Source organism: Mixophyes fleayi, chromosome 3 (assembly GCF_038048845.1).
Source record: "Mixophyes fleayi isolate aMixFle1 chromosome 3, aMixFle1.hap1, whole genome shotgun sequence".
Classification (NCBI taxonomy): Eukaryota; Metazoa; Chordata; class Amphibia; order Anura; family Limnodynastidae; genus Mixophyes; species Mixophyes fleayi.
In genome coordinates, this window is record NC_134404.1 from 30,656,328 (window position 1) to 30,672,340 (window position 16,013).

A 16,013-nucleotide genomic window follows, 5' to 3' on the forward strand; every position below is an offset into this window, starting at 1 on the left:
GTAGGTAGCAAAGATATTTTAACAAAATCGGGATTGGCAACAAAAATACAAACTATATCCTGCTTTAATTAAAGAGTCGGCATTTTGCTGGCTCCTAAATGAGCCATTGTATGAAATATGAAAGCATTAAACTCCACATTTAGTAGATTTATACTAATGCAACATCCAAGTGTTGGAAGTACAGTGGAAATCACTTAAAGGATTAGCTGCTAGGGTAGTAAAACACATAAAAATGCATACAGCTGTGTGAGCCAGGGCTGTGGAAGGAATGCACACAGTGAAACGCGTCTAGCCAATCAGCAAAACTGCACCTCCATGCTAGGCTCATTTTTATGTTCATCAGCAACTTAACTGGAGCTTCTAAAAACAAAGACGTCCATTACATTAGTTTTCAATATAATAAGCAATAAACAACACTGAATAACTCTGTATGATAGCAAGTAAAAGGTATATGACTGATAAATAGATTGTCGATTGCTAAATATTAAAAAATAATAGATTACACAGGATTAACAAGTTAAATAGCTACAATAGATGTAAACAGTTTACAGTAATAAACAAATAGAGACAGGCACACACTTAAAACACCCCTTCATGCATGAATCAGGTGATCAGCAGGTCAGGGGTAGAACTAACACCTATACAGCACCCTTTTTTTTTTTTTTTTTTTTGCTGCTGCTCCCGGTAAAGCGTGCGTCTATAATAACCTTGCCCCAGTGCAGCCAGCTTGTCACAGAAAGGAACTATAACTGGGGCAACCCACTGCACCATGTGGACCAATCAGAGGAGATGCTGTCTGTTGGCAGAGTCTCCACTGATTGGATGGTTTCCACGGGTGTTTTTACCTAACCTATTGTGGAGCTACTGCCAGCATTGTAGAACTTCATGTGCTGAAATGCACTGGGGGCAGCCATTGTCTGGAAGCCTGCCCTACCAGTCAATGGCTGCAAATGCTTGCTATAACACAGCTCCACAATACCAAAAACACACAAACATTTTATTTTAAAAAGTGTAACTGAACGAACCAATCACAGAAACCCCGTGTTCACAGCTGTAACAGAATAAAAGCTTCTCTTTTTGTTTTGTCGCAATAGGATTCTTTTTTGTAATCTAAAGCAAGAGAAAAGACACCATAAAATCTGATGCTACAAAAGCTACCACTGAATGGCTCATCCGCGTTGACCGGGATTGCCCTTAACTACTAGCAAATCACAAGCAGCTGGGTGGGAAAACACTTGTGATTGGCTGATCAGCTAATGAGGCTTTCTGGCATTCCACGTCACAGACATTCAGCGGTGGGTTTTCGTAATAAGCAGAGGTATTGGCTTTTAATGGGTTGCTATTTCCCGCTTATTGGATTACAAAAGACAGAACAGTTTCCCAATGGATCATGACGGATCACGAACAAAGAAAGACGATATTAGAAAAAAGTGGTGAATGAGCATTTTGGTTGTGTTTTATCTGAAAGGTGTTTTTTTTTTTCACTTTGGTACAATGGACAGAGGCTTTAGGAACATTGAACCATTATATTGGGACCACAGGGGTTCCATCTTTTTCATTACCCCGGAACAGCCCAGGGGCAATGGGAAGATCCCCAACATTTTCGAGCGTAGAACAGGTAATCACTGGTGGAGTTCTTGCTGTTTTCTGTAGACCTCTCCCATACCATAAATGCACCATTCCTGTGCTGACCAGCCTATGACACACTTTTGAACCTCCTCGGTTTAGTAGAAAACAGCCCAGGCTCTCTGTTTCTTGCGAACGATTCAGGGCACACTACCCCACCTGTTAGTTTCATATCCATCTTTCTTGCAAGTCAAAAAACACACTTTCCGGATAAGATCCTGCGGGCAGACATTTGCTCTCTATCCGCTGTTATCTTGTATGCAATTAAGGGAATTGTGAGCGCAAAGCAGAGGAACGTTTTCGCTTTCCTAAAAAACTCTACTTATCACAGCAAATTAAATCAGCCCCTTTGTGGCTTTGTCCCAAAATCTTTAAAACCTGGTAATGTCCCAAAAATATTAGACAACACAACTAAACAATACAACAATGTTGAATTCTTAATAAGGATCTTTATTAAGTGTTACTTTTCAGTACACAGCGCAGAACTTTAGATTTATAAGGAATTTCAGAAACAACCAGAAATACTATTGGAAACCTTCCATAATGTCATTTAGTTACTGTAGACAAAAACCACACTTGTCTTCTTGTCCTCGATGTCTTTGTAATATGCTCTACTTCCCCACTGTACAGAGCGGCAGATTTTTGTGGCTGCTTACAAATAAACAATATTAATAATATTCTTTTTACATTTGACTAGTTTGTTTATTTTTCACACGTTAGCCACTGTCAGCAACGAGTCAAAACAGGATGTTGTCTGAAATGTCCAGCTTCAAATGGAATTTATCTTACTCCACCTTAAAATAGTTGTTGCAGACTGGGGGCTTGTGTGCAAAGTAAACAAATTCTTATTTTTTTTTTTACTTGATAATCCAGAGGTAATAAAACACAAACATATTACACTACACGAGTTGCACTGCTTTGAGCACCCGGCGCTGAATGACTTTGAATAGCCACGGACAAGCATTCACCAATCACAAGTGGCTAGCGTGATTGGCCAATTGGCTGCTTTTTTTTTTAATAAAAAGATGTAACAAAATAAATTTAATCCCTATTGTGTTTATTACTTATTATTCTATATTAGAGTGGGAAAGTTGTCCCTCCAAGTTTTTATTTATTTTATTTTTTACCATTACTCCGGCAGCCACAGCCCAGGGATGCCGGAATGATCCCCAGCCTTGTATGCACTTTGCAGAGTGCATATATAACATGATGTGACATGATGAACCTCCTATACCACCCTGTCTTCTTGCTGGGGACCACTGGACCTGTCTTGCCACCGTCCCTTTATTCCAAACGCGCACCCTTTTAAACAATGTGCTGCCACCACCAGACTGCTTTATTGGCACCTGGAACCGCTTCCTTCTGGGTAAACCCTTGCTGGGCATCTGGGTTGGTACCCCTGAACTCTTACTTCAGATCAGGCTTGTTGTGGATTGTTCCCCCTTGGGCACTCACAATGGCCGAAGCTGCAGGGTAGGGGGCAGAGCGTTGTTGGTAGATGCTGAGTCCCAACCTCAGAACAGCCAGATAACGGATTAGAAAGGTCTAATCTGTAGGTCACAGGAATTACAGCAGGAACATAGATGTCAAAGCAGGATCTTGAAGCAGTGATGTTTATTGCTTACAAGGGTCCTTCTAAGGATCTTTACACACTAGTTGGAGGTACAAGTGATCATCCAGAAGTACAGATGGTATATAACAGTTGAAATACAAAAGACACCTTTTTATACAGTTTCTGCCACACAGGTTATCAGGGGGTAATCCAGAACCCATGCCCATTCCTGATACCACCAAGTCTGAGACATCACATTCAATGTTTAGCATCAGGATGCAATACTCTCTATGCTTGGATTAAACGCAATTTGAACTTTAAGTTTACATCACTCTGTGATTTCCCAAATTACTTGCTGTTTCATTATTCAGAAAGTTCCCCTATCTCTCTCACAAACACAGAATACAAAGGATAACGACCTCCTTTGTTGCATGCAGGCTAAAACGATGTGCTATTCACTTTTTAATCAAAAGCTTATTTAACATGGAATTTCCATTCTTCAAAAATGTTACTAAAAAAAATTTCCTCCAACATGGCGTAGTACTTCAGAAACTAATATATTTCAAATACAAAAATCAGTACATTTGCAAAGATACAGATGGGCGCACTGCGCCACTAATAAATGTATACAATAAGCTATTTCTAAGTGATCCGGCCACACGTGTCCTACTCAAAATACAAATGTGCAAACACAATAGTGCAGCCCCTTAATCTGTAACAGTCGTGTCATGTCCCTTGTGAGTGCCAGATTCAGTAATACCTCCATACGAAGCCATTCCCACTAATTCTGTTAATCTGGCTGTAAGCCTGAATTTCAGGAAAAGAAAACTAAGGCTGTTCTGGTGAAAAGGAAGACACATGAGTGACCTAAATACAGTAAGGATTAGAATAAAGTGTATCAGAAGACACTCATTGTTATATAAAGGGGTTTGGAAGTCTATTGATTATTGTAGGATACTGTAATAACATATTTTAAACCGCACATTAGAGCATTTTACAAGCCCAAGGCTGGCATGAAAGCGATACAGTACTGAACTATCATGGTGATCACTCCTCATATGAAACTCTCATACATGGCTAGAGTACAATGCTTTGTAAGTGAAACCACAGCAACAACAAAAACATATCCTGTCTAAGCCATACTGACGTCAGACGTGTGTGTTTACCGTCAGTTCTGGACACCGTGCCACGGTTTCTGGCCCTGGGCAAAGTGGAACAGAAAGGATTTTCATTCGCCCAAAACCAAGATTACCACAAACTTTCAAGGCAATTGATACGTAAATGAGAGGTTATGGTTAATGATTTAAACATATTCCTGAGTTTGTAAAAAAAATTCTGGACATTCTACAGTACTGAGAATAGATTGTTGGAGAAATGGAAGCAGACAGAGCTGCATGATTCAGTCCAATGGCTCCAGTACATGAGGTAGAACTAATACTGCACAGTGACGTGATCTTAGAATACATCTGGGATATATCCCCCCCCCCCCGTACAAAGTCATGTGACTTATAATCTAGTCCCAGAGCATTCATAAAACAAGTACTGTAATTGTAGTCATCAGACTAGTTAGAATAGTCCTACACTGATAGTCCCAAGGTTTGAGAACGTAACTGGATTTTAATCAATTAGAAATTATCTTTGGTCCCAAGATAAGCTTAAAAAAAAGATGTTTATCATTCACAAAGATTTAATATTGTACTCAAGTTGAATAAGCTTGAACAAAATTATCAATTTTAAATAAGTCACTAATTGTCAAAAAATCAATCATCAATGAGTGTCATATATGAGGTGTCATATAATCCACAAAAGTACTTTTTTTAAAAAAAAGATAGTGACCTCCACATACCTAATTTCGCTCTTATATATGTTTTTTTTTTTAATCAACAATAATGTTTATTGTAAGAGATAAGCTTTCAACTTTTGGGTACACAGAAAGCAAAACAAGGGAGAAGTGAAGACAGAACAACCAGAAACAAGTGGTATGGCGGTGGGGAGGGGGAACAGACTGAGGTTATAATTATATAGTTGGGATAGATCCGTCAGGGTTTAAAGGTCAAAATGTCAATGGATTATTAGATAGCCGAGTTGTTTGGGAGGTCACCCTTCAATCATTGTTAATTCTGTTTTTAAAATATTTTATATCCAGATAACTGTCTGTAAATTTATTCTTAAAGTTTATGAAGCTACGATAAATAAGATAGGCAACCTGTGATATTACTGACCAGCTTCCCTATTCAAATGAAACATTTTCAAGCCGGTATTTGTGGTCATAATCGTTTTGGTCTGTGGGGTTTTACAGATACCATTAATTAGATTTAAAAAAATACATTGAATGTAAAAATAGTGATAATGAATACAAAAAAGTTCCCAGTGTAAAAGACTTTCTCGGTGTCAACAGTTAATAAGGCCCATTCCATTGATGATGTATCCAGGGTATTATTACTTTGACAAAGCCAAGTTGGCATTCATGTTTTAACGCTATATATATATATATATATATATATATATATATATATATAAAAAAAATATCCCATTATGTTAATGTCTTGAGTAGGTAAGGAAGTCAGGTTAGAATTAACACTGAAAAAGGCAAGATCACTGGAAATCAAGAACTACCATTTGGTAGTATTAGATTGTAAACTGTTTCCAGTTTTAAAGTTACTGTATTTTCTAATAGCCATTTATAGAATGAAGTGTGAAACCCATCTGGTCCACTAGCTTTTCCTCTAGTTAGATATGATTTTGTATTTACAAAACCTTCTATAAAAATAGAATTATTTATAATTTCTAATCGACTGAAGTAAACATGCGCATTGCAAAAAAATGTCCTACATAAATCCGGCATGTCTGAAAAGATGTGTAAAGATTGTTGATTTTTTTATTTTAAATCTTTGCTATTTTTTTCAGAATCTATTACATTTATTCTTTGATCATGCGGAAAGAAACCTTTGAGAGTTTTTCTAACAAAACCAGATTAATTTGATATATATATACACACACACAAACTATATATATATATATATATATATATATATCTGGAGCTCCTTTAGAACAAACAAAATACATCAACCTACCTTAGGTGAAATCTCTCAATGTTGCAGGATAAAAGTAAAATTTATTTTTATAGATTATATACAAGAGTTCGATTTCCTATCTAATTTCTGATATTCTTGGTTCTGCTCTTTTGCCCGCTTCAGAAAGTATAGTTGTATTCCAGAATATTGGTGCCTTTTTAAACCTCTTCAAATCTTAGCTATGTCTTTTTTTAGTCTGTATGAAATATATTTGTCATAGATTTGACAGTAAATATATACGTACATGTCTGAAAGATACGTGCAACATTAAATCTAGCGTAAAGATGCGCCCGGGGCAAACCTTGCACCCGGTTTCTGTAGGTGTAACATTTTGCATCTCATAGCTGCCATATTTCAAGATCTGTGTAAGTCAAAGGAGCATTTTTTACTTATATCTGCACACCTTTAACGCACGGCACATTATTTCCTCGATCCATCTCTCCAAGCACAAAGTTCCGCAATTGCAAGATATGAGCAAATGTAAATATGGATACGAATTGAGCACAAGCACAGTGCGTCGATTTTACACCAAGCAGCATCATTATGTAGTGCAAAATGTACTTGTGTACAACTCTAAATCAAGCCCACTGCCTCGCTTTAACTTTGATTTTTGTTGTTTGGTTTTTCACCTATCACATATCTTCTGTAGTTACACATCCAATCTAGCAAAGGGAATCACTGGTCCCGAGCATTATCATCATCATTGTCGTTTATTTGTACGCCGCACCAGATTCTGTAGCATCTGACATAGTAGTACAAATATGGCATACAGCAATAAGCATAACAAGTGCATTGTTCATACTGGTTCCCTTTATCCCTACATGTCTTGCTGTCTGGGAATTATGTCATATATTTGTTCCATAGTACTCATCTCATCCCAGTTATACAATAGTTTAAGCCTACATTATGTAAGCCTTACAAAAAAACATTGTAGAGGTGACACCTCTTTCAATTGCCCCCTTAAGTGTAGAAAGATTAGTGTTGGGGTCCACATCCAGGTCATTCTGTGCTGCCGGCCGGTTCATGCATCGCATTTACTCCAAGTCCCTTTACTAAACAGTTGTGATTAACAATATGTTGGGCTGCTGAGGATTCGCAGTCGAGATGTCGCAGCGAGTCTTGTCGGGGTTACCAGCATCGGGGTTTAGTACCCAACCCAGACCTGCTATTACAGCCCACACCACCTCCCCACCCAAGAAATACAAAATCGCATAGGAACCCTCTGTTCAATGTAACCCTCAGTGTAAGTTCAAATGTAAGGTCCTCAAATTCTGTCTTCACGCCTCATATATTAGCAGCTGTAGTATTTCTTTTACCCAACATGCTGACTTCTGTTACTAGGTACTAGAGCAGACTGCCTTCTCCTTCATACCAGACCACTCTAACTATAGTAATTAGTCATTCCCATGCCTCTAATCTAGACTATTTTAAAGACGTAGTGATGGTCACAGTTTTGTGAAGACTTTTAATGGCTTAAAAGAGAGCTGTAAATTAACCTCATCTGACAAACTCCAATCTCCTCACTCACTAACAGGACATGGGGGAAATTCCTCTGGGATCGATGTAGTTAGGGAGAATCTTCACCAGCTCCCTCCTCAAGTGGTTGGGCTACTTGTATTCAAGATTTTGAATCATCATCACCTATTTATAGCGCCACTAATTCTGCAACGCTATACAGAGAACACATTCACATCAGAGATAAAAGTATGTTATATAAGGCACTGACCCCACCAGGTCTACTGAGAATGTGGGACAACTTCAAAACCTAATATTTCACCTAGAATTAGGCCGAAGCGCAATTCAGGAAGAAATATTGGACCATGTTATAAGTACACTTGCTTACACGTGCTTATACATTTTGGTGCAGAACAAACTGCAGTTTAAGGCAACTATTAAAATAATCAACGATAACATTACCTACTTCATTTCTACCTCTGTAAATGCTCTGCTACTGCAATTTACATTCAACTATTTAGGATACGCAAGACAAATTCACCTCCATAACGTTTCTCTGTGTCACCATATGAAGAAACGGAGCAGAAATTAAGTGAATACATAAAAGTTTACATTTATCATATGAGCCCCAGGTAAGTGGATGTGGAGGCCCACCCTATAAAATCATTTTAATGATTTAGTATAGTTGCACATTCCGGCAGCAGGCTGGTGTTCACTATAGGGAAGGTGACTACACTGTAAAGAGCACAGGATGTTCCATGTTAGGATCCGTTGGGACGCGGCACACGCCGAAAAACCCAAAGATGCCTCCAAACCACCAACACTTCCCTTACAGACATATTCTGGCAGTCACCATCCATTGGTCTTCCTGTAGAGTGTCATGCATGGAACGGCGCTGCGATACTTGTCCTGTAGCCTGCATACAGTATACTCATGTGATTACAAAGCAATGTACCTAAAATGCAGTATTGCATTGCACCAATGGGAGGGACCATACCGTGTCACATGCAGTGAAACAAGGACAACTAAAACTGAATTAATTACCTCATCTACGTGTCAAATTCAGTTTCCACTAATTTAAAAAAAAAAAAAAAAGGAAGAGGAAAAGAGACAAAAATACCTCCATCCGTTCCTGTTTAACTTCATCAATCTCGTCATCTTCCATTAAGGCGAGGAGCTCCCCGGTCTGGTCAATGGAGTTGAGGAAGTCCTGGGCTAGTTTCTGGCGCTTGTTTGTGTTATTGCTAGCGGCCAGCTTCTCTGTACACAAATAAATACAAAGATGTTATGTTGGCATTGTGTACATTCACTAGGTTTACTACTCACAACGGCTGATCTGTTTGTTTTATCTCCACAGTGCTAGATTTAAAACATCCTTCTCCAAACGGTGCCTATAGGCAAATGCCTTGTGTGCCAAATTATAAGTTTGCCCATAAGAGCAAGTAAAATATACAGCATATGGACTACCCAGCAATTGTTTACATTCTTGTTTTTTTTGCCATTAAGTCAGATCTATACTGGAGAACAGACTTCAGGAAAATGCCTTTGGGAAAAAGTTTTGAAACACGACAAGCTTGTGCTCACAAAGATCTTCCACCTGCAGACTGTTTTACCCTTGTTAGGGCTCATAGGTGCAGGTTTAGATTTTGCCGTGAGCATGCGAAGCGCTGATGCTTCTATTTGTCTCAGTGATGCTAACCTGTTCTTAACCCTCAAAGATTTCAATATACAGCTTTCTGGAACACGAGTTGCTACTGTTGTGAATTACAAACTTGCCTATCTTTCCAGAAGATTAGCTGTGTAGAGTGGGGCCACTAAGATGATTAACCATTTACGTGAGTTCTAACGAGATGCAGTCTTAAGCTGGGTACACACTACAGAAATTTCAACCAACTTTTTATGCCAAGCGATTTTACATGCGATCGATGTTCCGATTGCTCAGTCCATGGACTGCATACACACTAGCCTTGTTTAGGACGATAAAGGGAAGAGCGGACGTCCCTTTAGGGACTTTTTACAGCCATGTTGTCGTGAGCAATGACTGTAATTTCGTACTCACTGTTGTGGATCGGTCGGAAGTTTATACACACTACACAGCGGAAACGAGATTGGAAGGAAAATATTAAACGGTACGACCAACCAAATGAGGCGACAATCGTCCATTTGGGCAGACTTTCGACCATTGTGTCACTACACACACTGACCCGACTTTTGAACGAGCGGTCGTATGTCGGCTGATTTAGCCGATTATTCGACGAAAACTGTGTAGTGTGTACCCAGCTTTACTGTCTATCTCCAGGGTCAGTATATTATTCCATGTGGCACAGTTGATGACATAGCCTGATGGTCTAGTTTCACATTAGTTATACTCTTTATACCCTCATCAGAAGACAATTCTCCTTTCTCCTTATGTCCTCTTAGGTAAGTTTCCTTTCACTGCTCTCCCTCATTTCTTTAAATTATTGTCGTCTCTATTTATGATGAACCATCACAATAAGGTTACTTTTTTTTGTAAAGACAACACATACATTATATAATCAGTTTTTTAAGAAACAGTACCAAAAAAAACCCCAAAAACCAGCAAGAAATAAGATACAGCGGGGGAATGTTAAGGACGACACAGGAACATTTTAAATAGAAATATGGAACGGCTGAAAAATAAAATGAGAACATTCCTTTTAAAATCAGTCAAAACTGTGCGAATAGCATACAGTATATTTAAAAAAGGAAAAAAACAACCTTTTAAGTTATGTTAATTACTGCATAATGTCTTCCAAAAATACGCTTCTCTTTCCTGAAAGTTATTATTTCAGGTGTTTTAAATCTCCATGCAGACCAGAAGATGGAAAAGAGAGAATTGCAAGAAGTAAAAAGCTACTGATGTTTCTCATCAAAACTGCCATATAATAGTAGGTCCAGTAAAAGGTGAATATCTTATTAAAACGCACTTATCCAGCTCATGGCATTCCACAGGCAAACTGTGCATGGATGCAGACAAAACAGAGCAGACTAAATAAATGTCTTGTTACTATAAGACTGATACAGGCTCACACATTCAAGACAGATATGGACCATTCACTTACTGTAAATGGCAAATCACTATTATTATGGATGCACTCATTCTTACTGCACAGCTAACTTCGGGGCGACATGATGCCCAGTAAAACCTAATATGACTTGTAATAATGCCCAGCAGAATGTAACTTGCTCAATATAATTGTCCAGAAAAATGTAATATGCCAGCAATGATAACGTAAAAAAAAAGTCGGATGCTATAACAACCAACAATGTGTAATCTGACCAGTAATGTTATTCAGCAACATATATCAGCTAAGATGCCATCTTGGATTTACCTCAAAAGACAGAATTTGTAATGTGATTATGCACAGTGAGATTTAATATATCAGTGATAAGTCCATCCAGGGTGCAATTCAGTCCTAGAAAAAATGGCATTTGCCCATTTTAGACAACTGGCGCTGTCCCCATGCCCAGAGAGACGAAATGGTCAGGTATAATACCAGTTATTGTTGGTTTCTCTTAGATGTCGTGAGGTGAAAAAATAAATAAATATATATTAAACTAAAAACACTTGATTCAGTGCAGGCCTGGCCAACCTGCGGCTCTCCAGGTTTTGTGAAACTATAAGTCCCAGCATGCTCTGCCAGCTATCTGCTGACAATCTATTCACAAAGCATGCTGGCGCTTGTAGTTTTACAACATGTTATGTTGTGTCTGGGCCCTCCAGCCCAGACATACCCTTTGTATGCTATGCAATACTGTCTCTATGTGACATTCTATATCTCCCATGTTCACCTGTCAAAAAGAGAATGAAGGTGAACCAGAATTAAATAACAGGAGAACACATCTGGAAGTCGCATTAAATAATAAGAGCTGAGCAGGTGACATGTGACCGCTGACCTGGCTGATCATGTGACAGACTTACATCATAACCAGCCTTTGTGATGTCACTCAGCTCTGGTATAGAACAGTCAGTCAGCTGAGTGTGAGCTGTATATTAGACACATACATACATATACTGCAAGACATTGGTTATTGCTGTGACTGTCTCCTGATAGGACATCACAAGATAAGCGTATTTTAACTTAAATGTTATATGGAAGTAATGTTAAAACTGGTTACATGTTGTTGGGGATGAGGGAAAGCAAATGTAGAAACATATTCTAACTATAACACTTATAATTTGTCATGTACGTTTTTTTTACCAGCAAAGAAAGGGTTACATTTCTAGATCTAAATGTAGGAGTGGAAAAAAGTACAAGAAAAAAAACAATATTTATGCAAATACATACTTTAAAATCAGTGGAAGCCAGTACCTATATTCAAAGCATATATACGATATACAAGTGGATTAAAAACAAGAGCTAACTATAACAAATTATACTACTGTGCCACCATGGGTGGCAAAGTGGTTAGGATTGTGGCCTCACAGCGCTAAGGTCATGGATCTGCCTCCAATCAGGACCCTATGGAGCTGTATTTTCTCCCCATGGATGTGCAAGTTTCCTCTAGTTGCTCCGGTTACCTCCCAAAGTCCAAAAACATACTGGTTGTGTAATTGTCTTCTACAAAAATGGACTCTAGTGTACGTGTATGGTAGGGAGTGTATACGGTAAGTGCCAATGAGGCAGGCAGTGATGTGAATGCTTACATATTCCTCATACACCACTGTGTAATATGATTGACATTATACATGTAACACCCCGTCTGGTTGTTGTTCATACCTCCCAGTGACTGAGTGTGTGGCCTAGCACTAGGACCCAGAGGAGACACACTGGGAATGTTGCTTAGCAACATCAGGCTGATATGATCTGAGGGGATCAGAACCTCTGTAGAGAGGGAGAGCCAGGACAGAGGGGGGAGGTCCTGGGACCCCCCTTATAATCTGGGGGCTGCTCCATCACCTGCTGCCACTAGGGGCCATAGTACAACATCACAGACATAATACTAGTGATATGGGGCAGATTTGAGGGATAAATTACCCCAGAGAGTGACAGGATGATAGAAAGGAGCAGCACACAGGGAGTGTCTGTGAGCGTCCAACTGAGAGATATTACCCCCCAGAGAGGACGGGAGAGAGATATCTCCCCCGCAGAGGATGGGAGAGAGATATCTCCCCCGCAGAGGACAAGAGAGAGATATTATCCCCTCAGAGGACGGGAGAGAGATATTACCCCCGCAGAGGACATGAGAGAGATATCACCCCCGCAGAGGACAAGAGAGAGATATTACCCCCGCAGAGACGGGAGAGAGATATTACCCCCGCAGAGGAGGGGAGAGACATATCACCCCCGCAGAGGACGGGAGAGAGATATTACCCCCCAGAGAGGACGGGAGAGAGATATTACCCCCGGCAGAGGACAGGAGAGAGATATTACCCCCGGCAGAGGACAGGAGAGAGATATTACCCCCGCAGAGGACAAGAGAGAGATATCACCCCCACAGAGGACGGGAGAAAGATATTACCCCCACAGAGGACGGGAGAGAGATATCAGCCCCGCAGAGGACGGGAGAGAGATATTACCCCCGGCAGAGGACGTGAGAGAGATATTACCCCCGGCAGAGGACAGGAGAGAGATATTACCCCCGCAGAGGACGTGAGAGAGATATTACCCCCGCAGAGGAGGGGAGAGAGATATTATCCCCTCAGAGGACGGGAGAGAGATATTACCCCCGCAGAGGACATAAGAGAGATATCACCCCCGCAGAGGAGAGAGATATTACCCCAGCAGAGGACGGGAGAGAGATATCACCCCCGAAGAGGACGTGAGAGAGATATTACGCCCCTAGAGGACGGGCGAAAGATATCACCCCCGCAGAGGACATGAGAGAGATATTACCCCCGCAGAGGAGGGGGGAGAGATATTACCCCCGCAGAGGACGGGAGAGAGATATTACCCCCGCAGAGGAGGGGGGAGAGATATTACCCCCGCAGAGGACGTGAGAGAGATATTACCCCCACAGAGGACGGGAGAGAGATATCAGCCCCGCAGAGGACGGGAGAGAGATATTATCCCCTCAGAGGACGGGAGAGAGATATTACCCCCGCAGAGGACATGAGAGAGATATCACCCCCGCAGAGGAGAGAGATATTACCCCAGCAGAGGAGAGAGATATTACCCCAGCAGAGGACGGGAGAGAGATATCACCCCCGAAGAGGACGTGAGAGAGATATTACGCCCCCAGAGGACGGGCGAAAGATATCACCCCCGCAGAGGACATGAGAGAGATATTACCCCCGCAGAGGAGGGGGGAGAGATATTACCCCCGCAGAGGACGGGAGAGAGATATTACCCCCGCAGAGGAGGGGGGAGAGATATTACCCCCGCAGAGGACGGGAGAGAGATATTACCCCCGCAGAGGAGGGGGGAGATATTACCCCCGCAGAGGAGGGGGGAGAGATATTAACCCCGCAGAGGACGGGAGAGAGATATTACCCCCGCAGAGGACGGGAGAGAGATATTACCCCCGCAGAGGAGGGGGGAGATATTACCCCCGCAGAGGAGGGGGGAGAGATATTACCCCCGCAGAGGACGGGAGAGAGATATTACCCCCGCAGAGGACGGGAGAGAGATATTACCCCTGCAGAGGACGAGAGAGAGATATTATCCCCGCAGAGGACGGGAGAGAGATATTACCCCCGGCAGAGGACAGGAGAGAGATATTACCCCTGCAGAGGACGAGAGAGAGATATTATCCCCGCAGAGGACGGGAGAGAGATATTACCCCCATTTAAGAATGTGCTGGAGTGAAGAAGGAGTGTAAATAAAGAGTTTATTTTGCAATATAGAGATGGTCTGGCGCCCGCATTATTGAGACATCTGATTGCAGTGCACAGGCAAGTTACATCACCTGTGTCCCAACATCTTCACAGAGACTTTGTAAAAGTAACCTGCATGTGCGGGGACCCCCCGGTCATCTACATCCGACTCCAGGAGCTAGCCAGGGTCGAGAAGGAGGTGCACTGCCTAAAGTTTAAGTACTGCCTAAGATTAAGGTTACTGAATTACGTCACAGGGAAGGGGATTGGCTAAATCTATTAAGAAAAGGGGAGTGTATTCACAGTTTTAATATTCAAAGCTTAATACTGTCCAGATTTAATGCAAATTATGATTTTTATTAAAAAAACAATTAATGTATGTTTTAGTAACTCATGTAAGTGTAATCATGTCACTGTATAGTTGTTTAATTGATACTCAGTCACATTGTAAATTTAGGTGTAATTGTGGGTCGGCTCCCTCTCACACATGCTGTTCCCTTATGCCTGGTGTAGATAGCTGCCCGACACTCATATCCTGCTATACAGGTATTTGCGTCAAGGTGGAGGAAGCTTGTTACTTTTAAAGCGATTAATGTTTCTTATTCTGTAAGCTTCATTATTATCCTTTAAGTGGCTTAACTGATTGTCTATTTTCTTTGCCTGACAGCGCTTGCTGGCTATATGTCTTGTATATGCATCAGCTTTATTGAACATTCACGGAAGGATTTGCTGGTCTTATTTCAATGGCAGCTACCGTAAATTGCAAAATCTGAGAATCATAAAATAAAATTATTGCCATCCATTATTCCTCCTGTTGGCACTAACCCTCCCGCACAGCACACATGGAACAGCTCATTCTGTATAGGTCAACGTTGTCTGTGCTGCAGAACTCCCCATAATGTATCCACAGCTGTCCCGGGTAATACATTTCAAAGGTATTCTCTCTGCCCATTGTCACCACATTGCAATTACAAATGCTGAAATCAATTACTCTTTTAATGAGTTCCAGTTTCTGAAAACATCCCTGAAAGGAAATAGCACACTCATAACAAGGGCAATTTGCTTATTAGTCTTACAAGGGATCTAACCCAATTGTAAACCATTTCTTGCAGTTGCGGAATATCTATAAATAGGTTCAGTGCCTTGCTACCTCCATATGCCATGATGTGGCCTGATTGGTGTTAGGAGCATTTTGAGGTCTATCTACCTTCCAAATCATCGTCCTCGACGCCTTTCAAAATCTTGGATTTATAGTCCCGAAAAACCATGTATTTCAGCAGCCGTTTCAGTTTCTTCTGTAACAGTAACATGAAAATAATGACAGTGAGAAGCAAGAACAATCCGTGCATTTTAAAAACAACAAGTTGGATGTATGAACTTTGCTCACAGAAAGGTGAGTTTATCTGCTCCACTCTGATAGAGGCTTATTGCTCTGTGTGATGCGGGTATTCAGTGACTCTTGTGGCTTCCTGCTTACCTTCATTGCTCTCCTCGCATCATGACACTGCCCTTATCACATGCAGCCCTG

General features: G+C 40.9%; 1 protein-coding gene across 6 annotated transcripts in view; it reads right to left on the reverse strand.

The window, feature by feature from the left end:
- SUPT3H (SPT3 homolog, SAGA and STAGA complex component) overlaps positions 1-16,013 on the reverse strand; it is a 410,193-nt gene that overhangs the window by 133,579 nt on the left and 260,601 nt on the right. For all 6 annotated transcript variants that reach the window (XR_012689525.1, XR_012689527.1, XR_012689528.1 and 3 more), the window contains exons 5-6: positions 15,693-15,780; positions 8,828-8,967 (exon numbers count right to left, since the gene is read on the reverse strand). Coding sequence is in view for 2 of the 6 variants with exons in the window: in XM_075201312.1 (XP_075057413.1) it covers positions 8,828-8,967; positions 15,693-15,780 (228 nt within the window). In the remaining 4 variants the exon portion in view is untranslated. The remainder of the gene's footprint in view (positions 1-8,827; positions 8,968-15,692; positions 15,781-16,013) is intronic.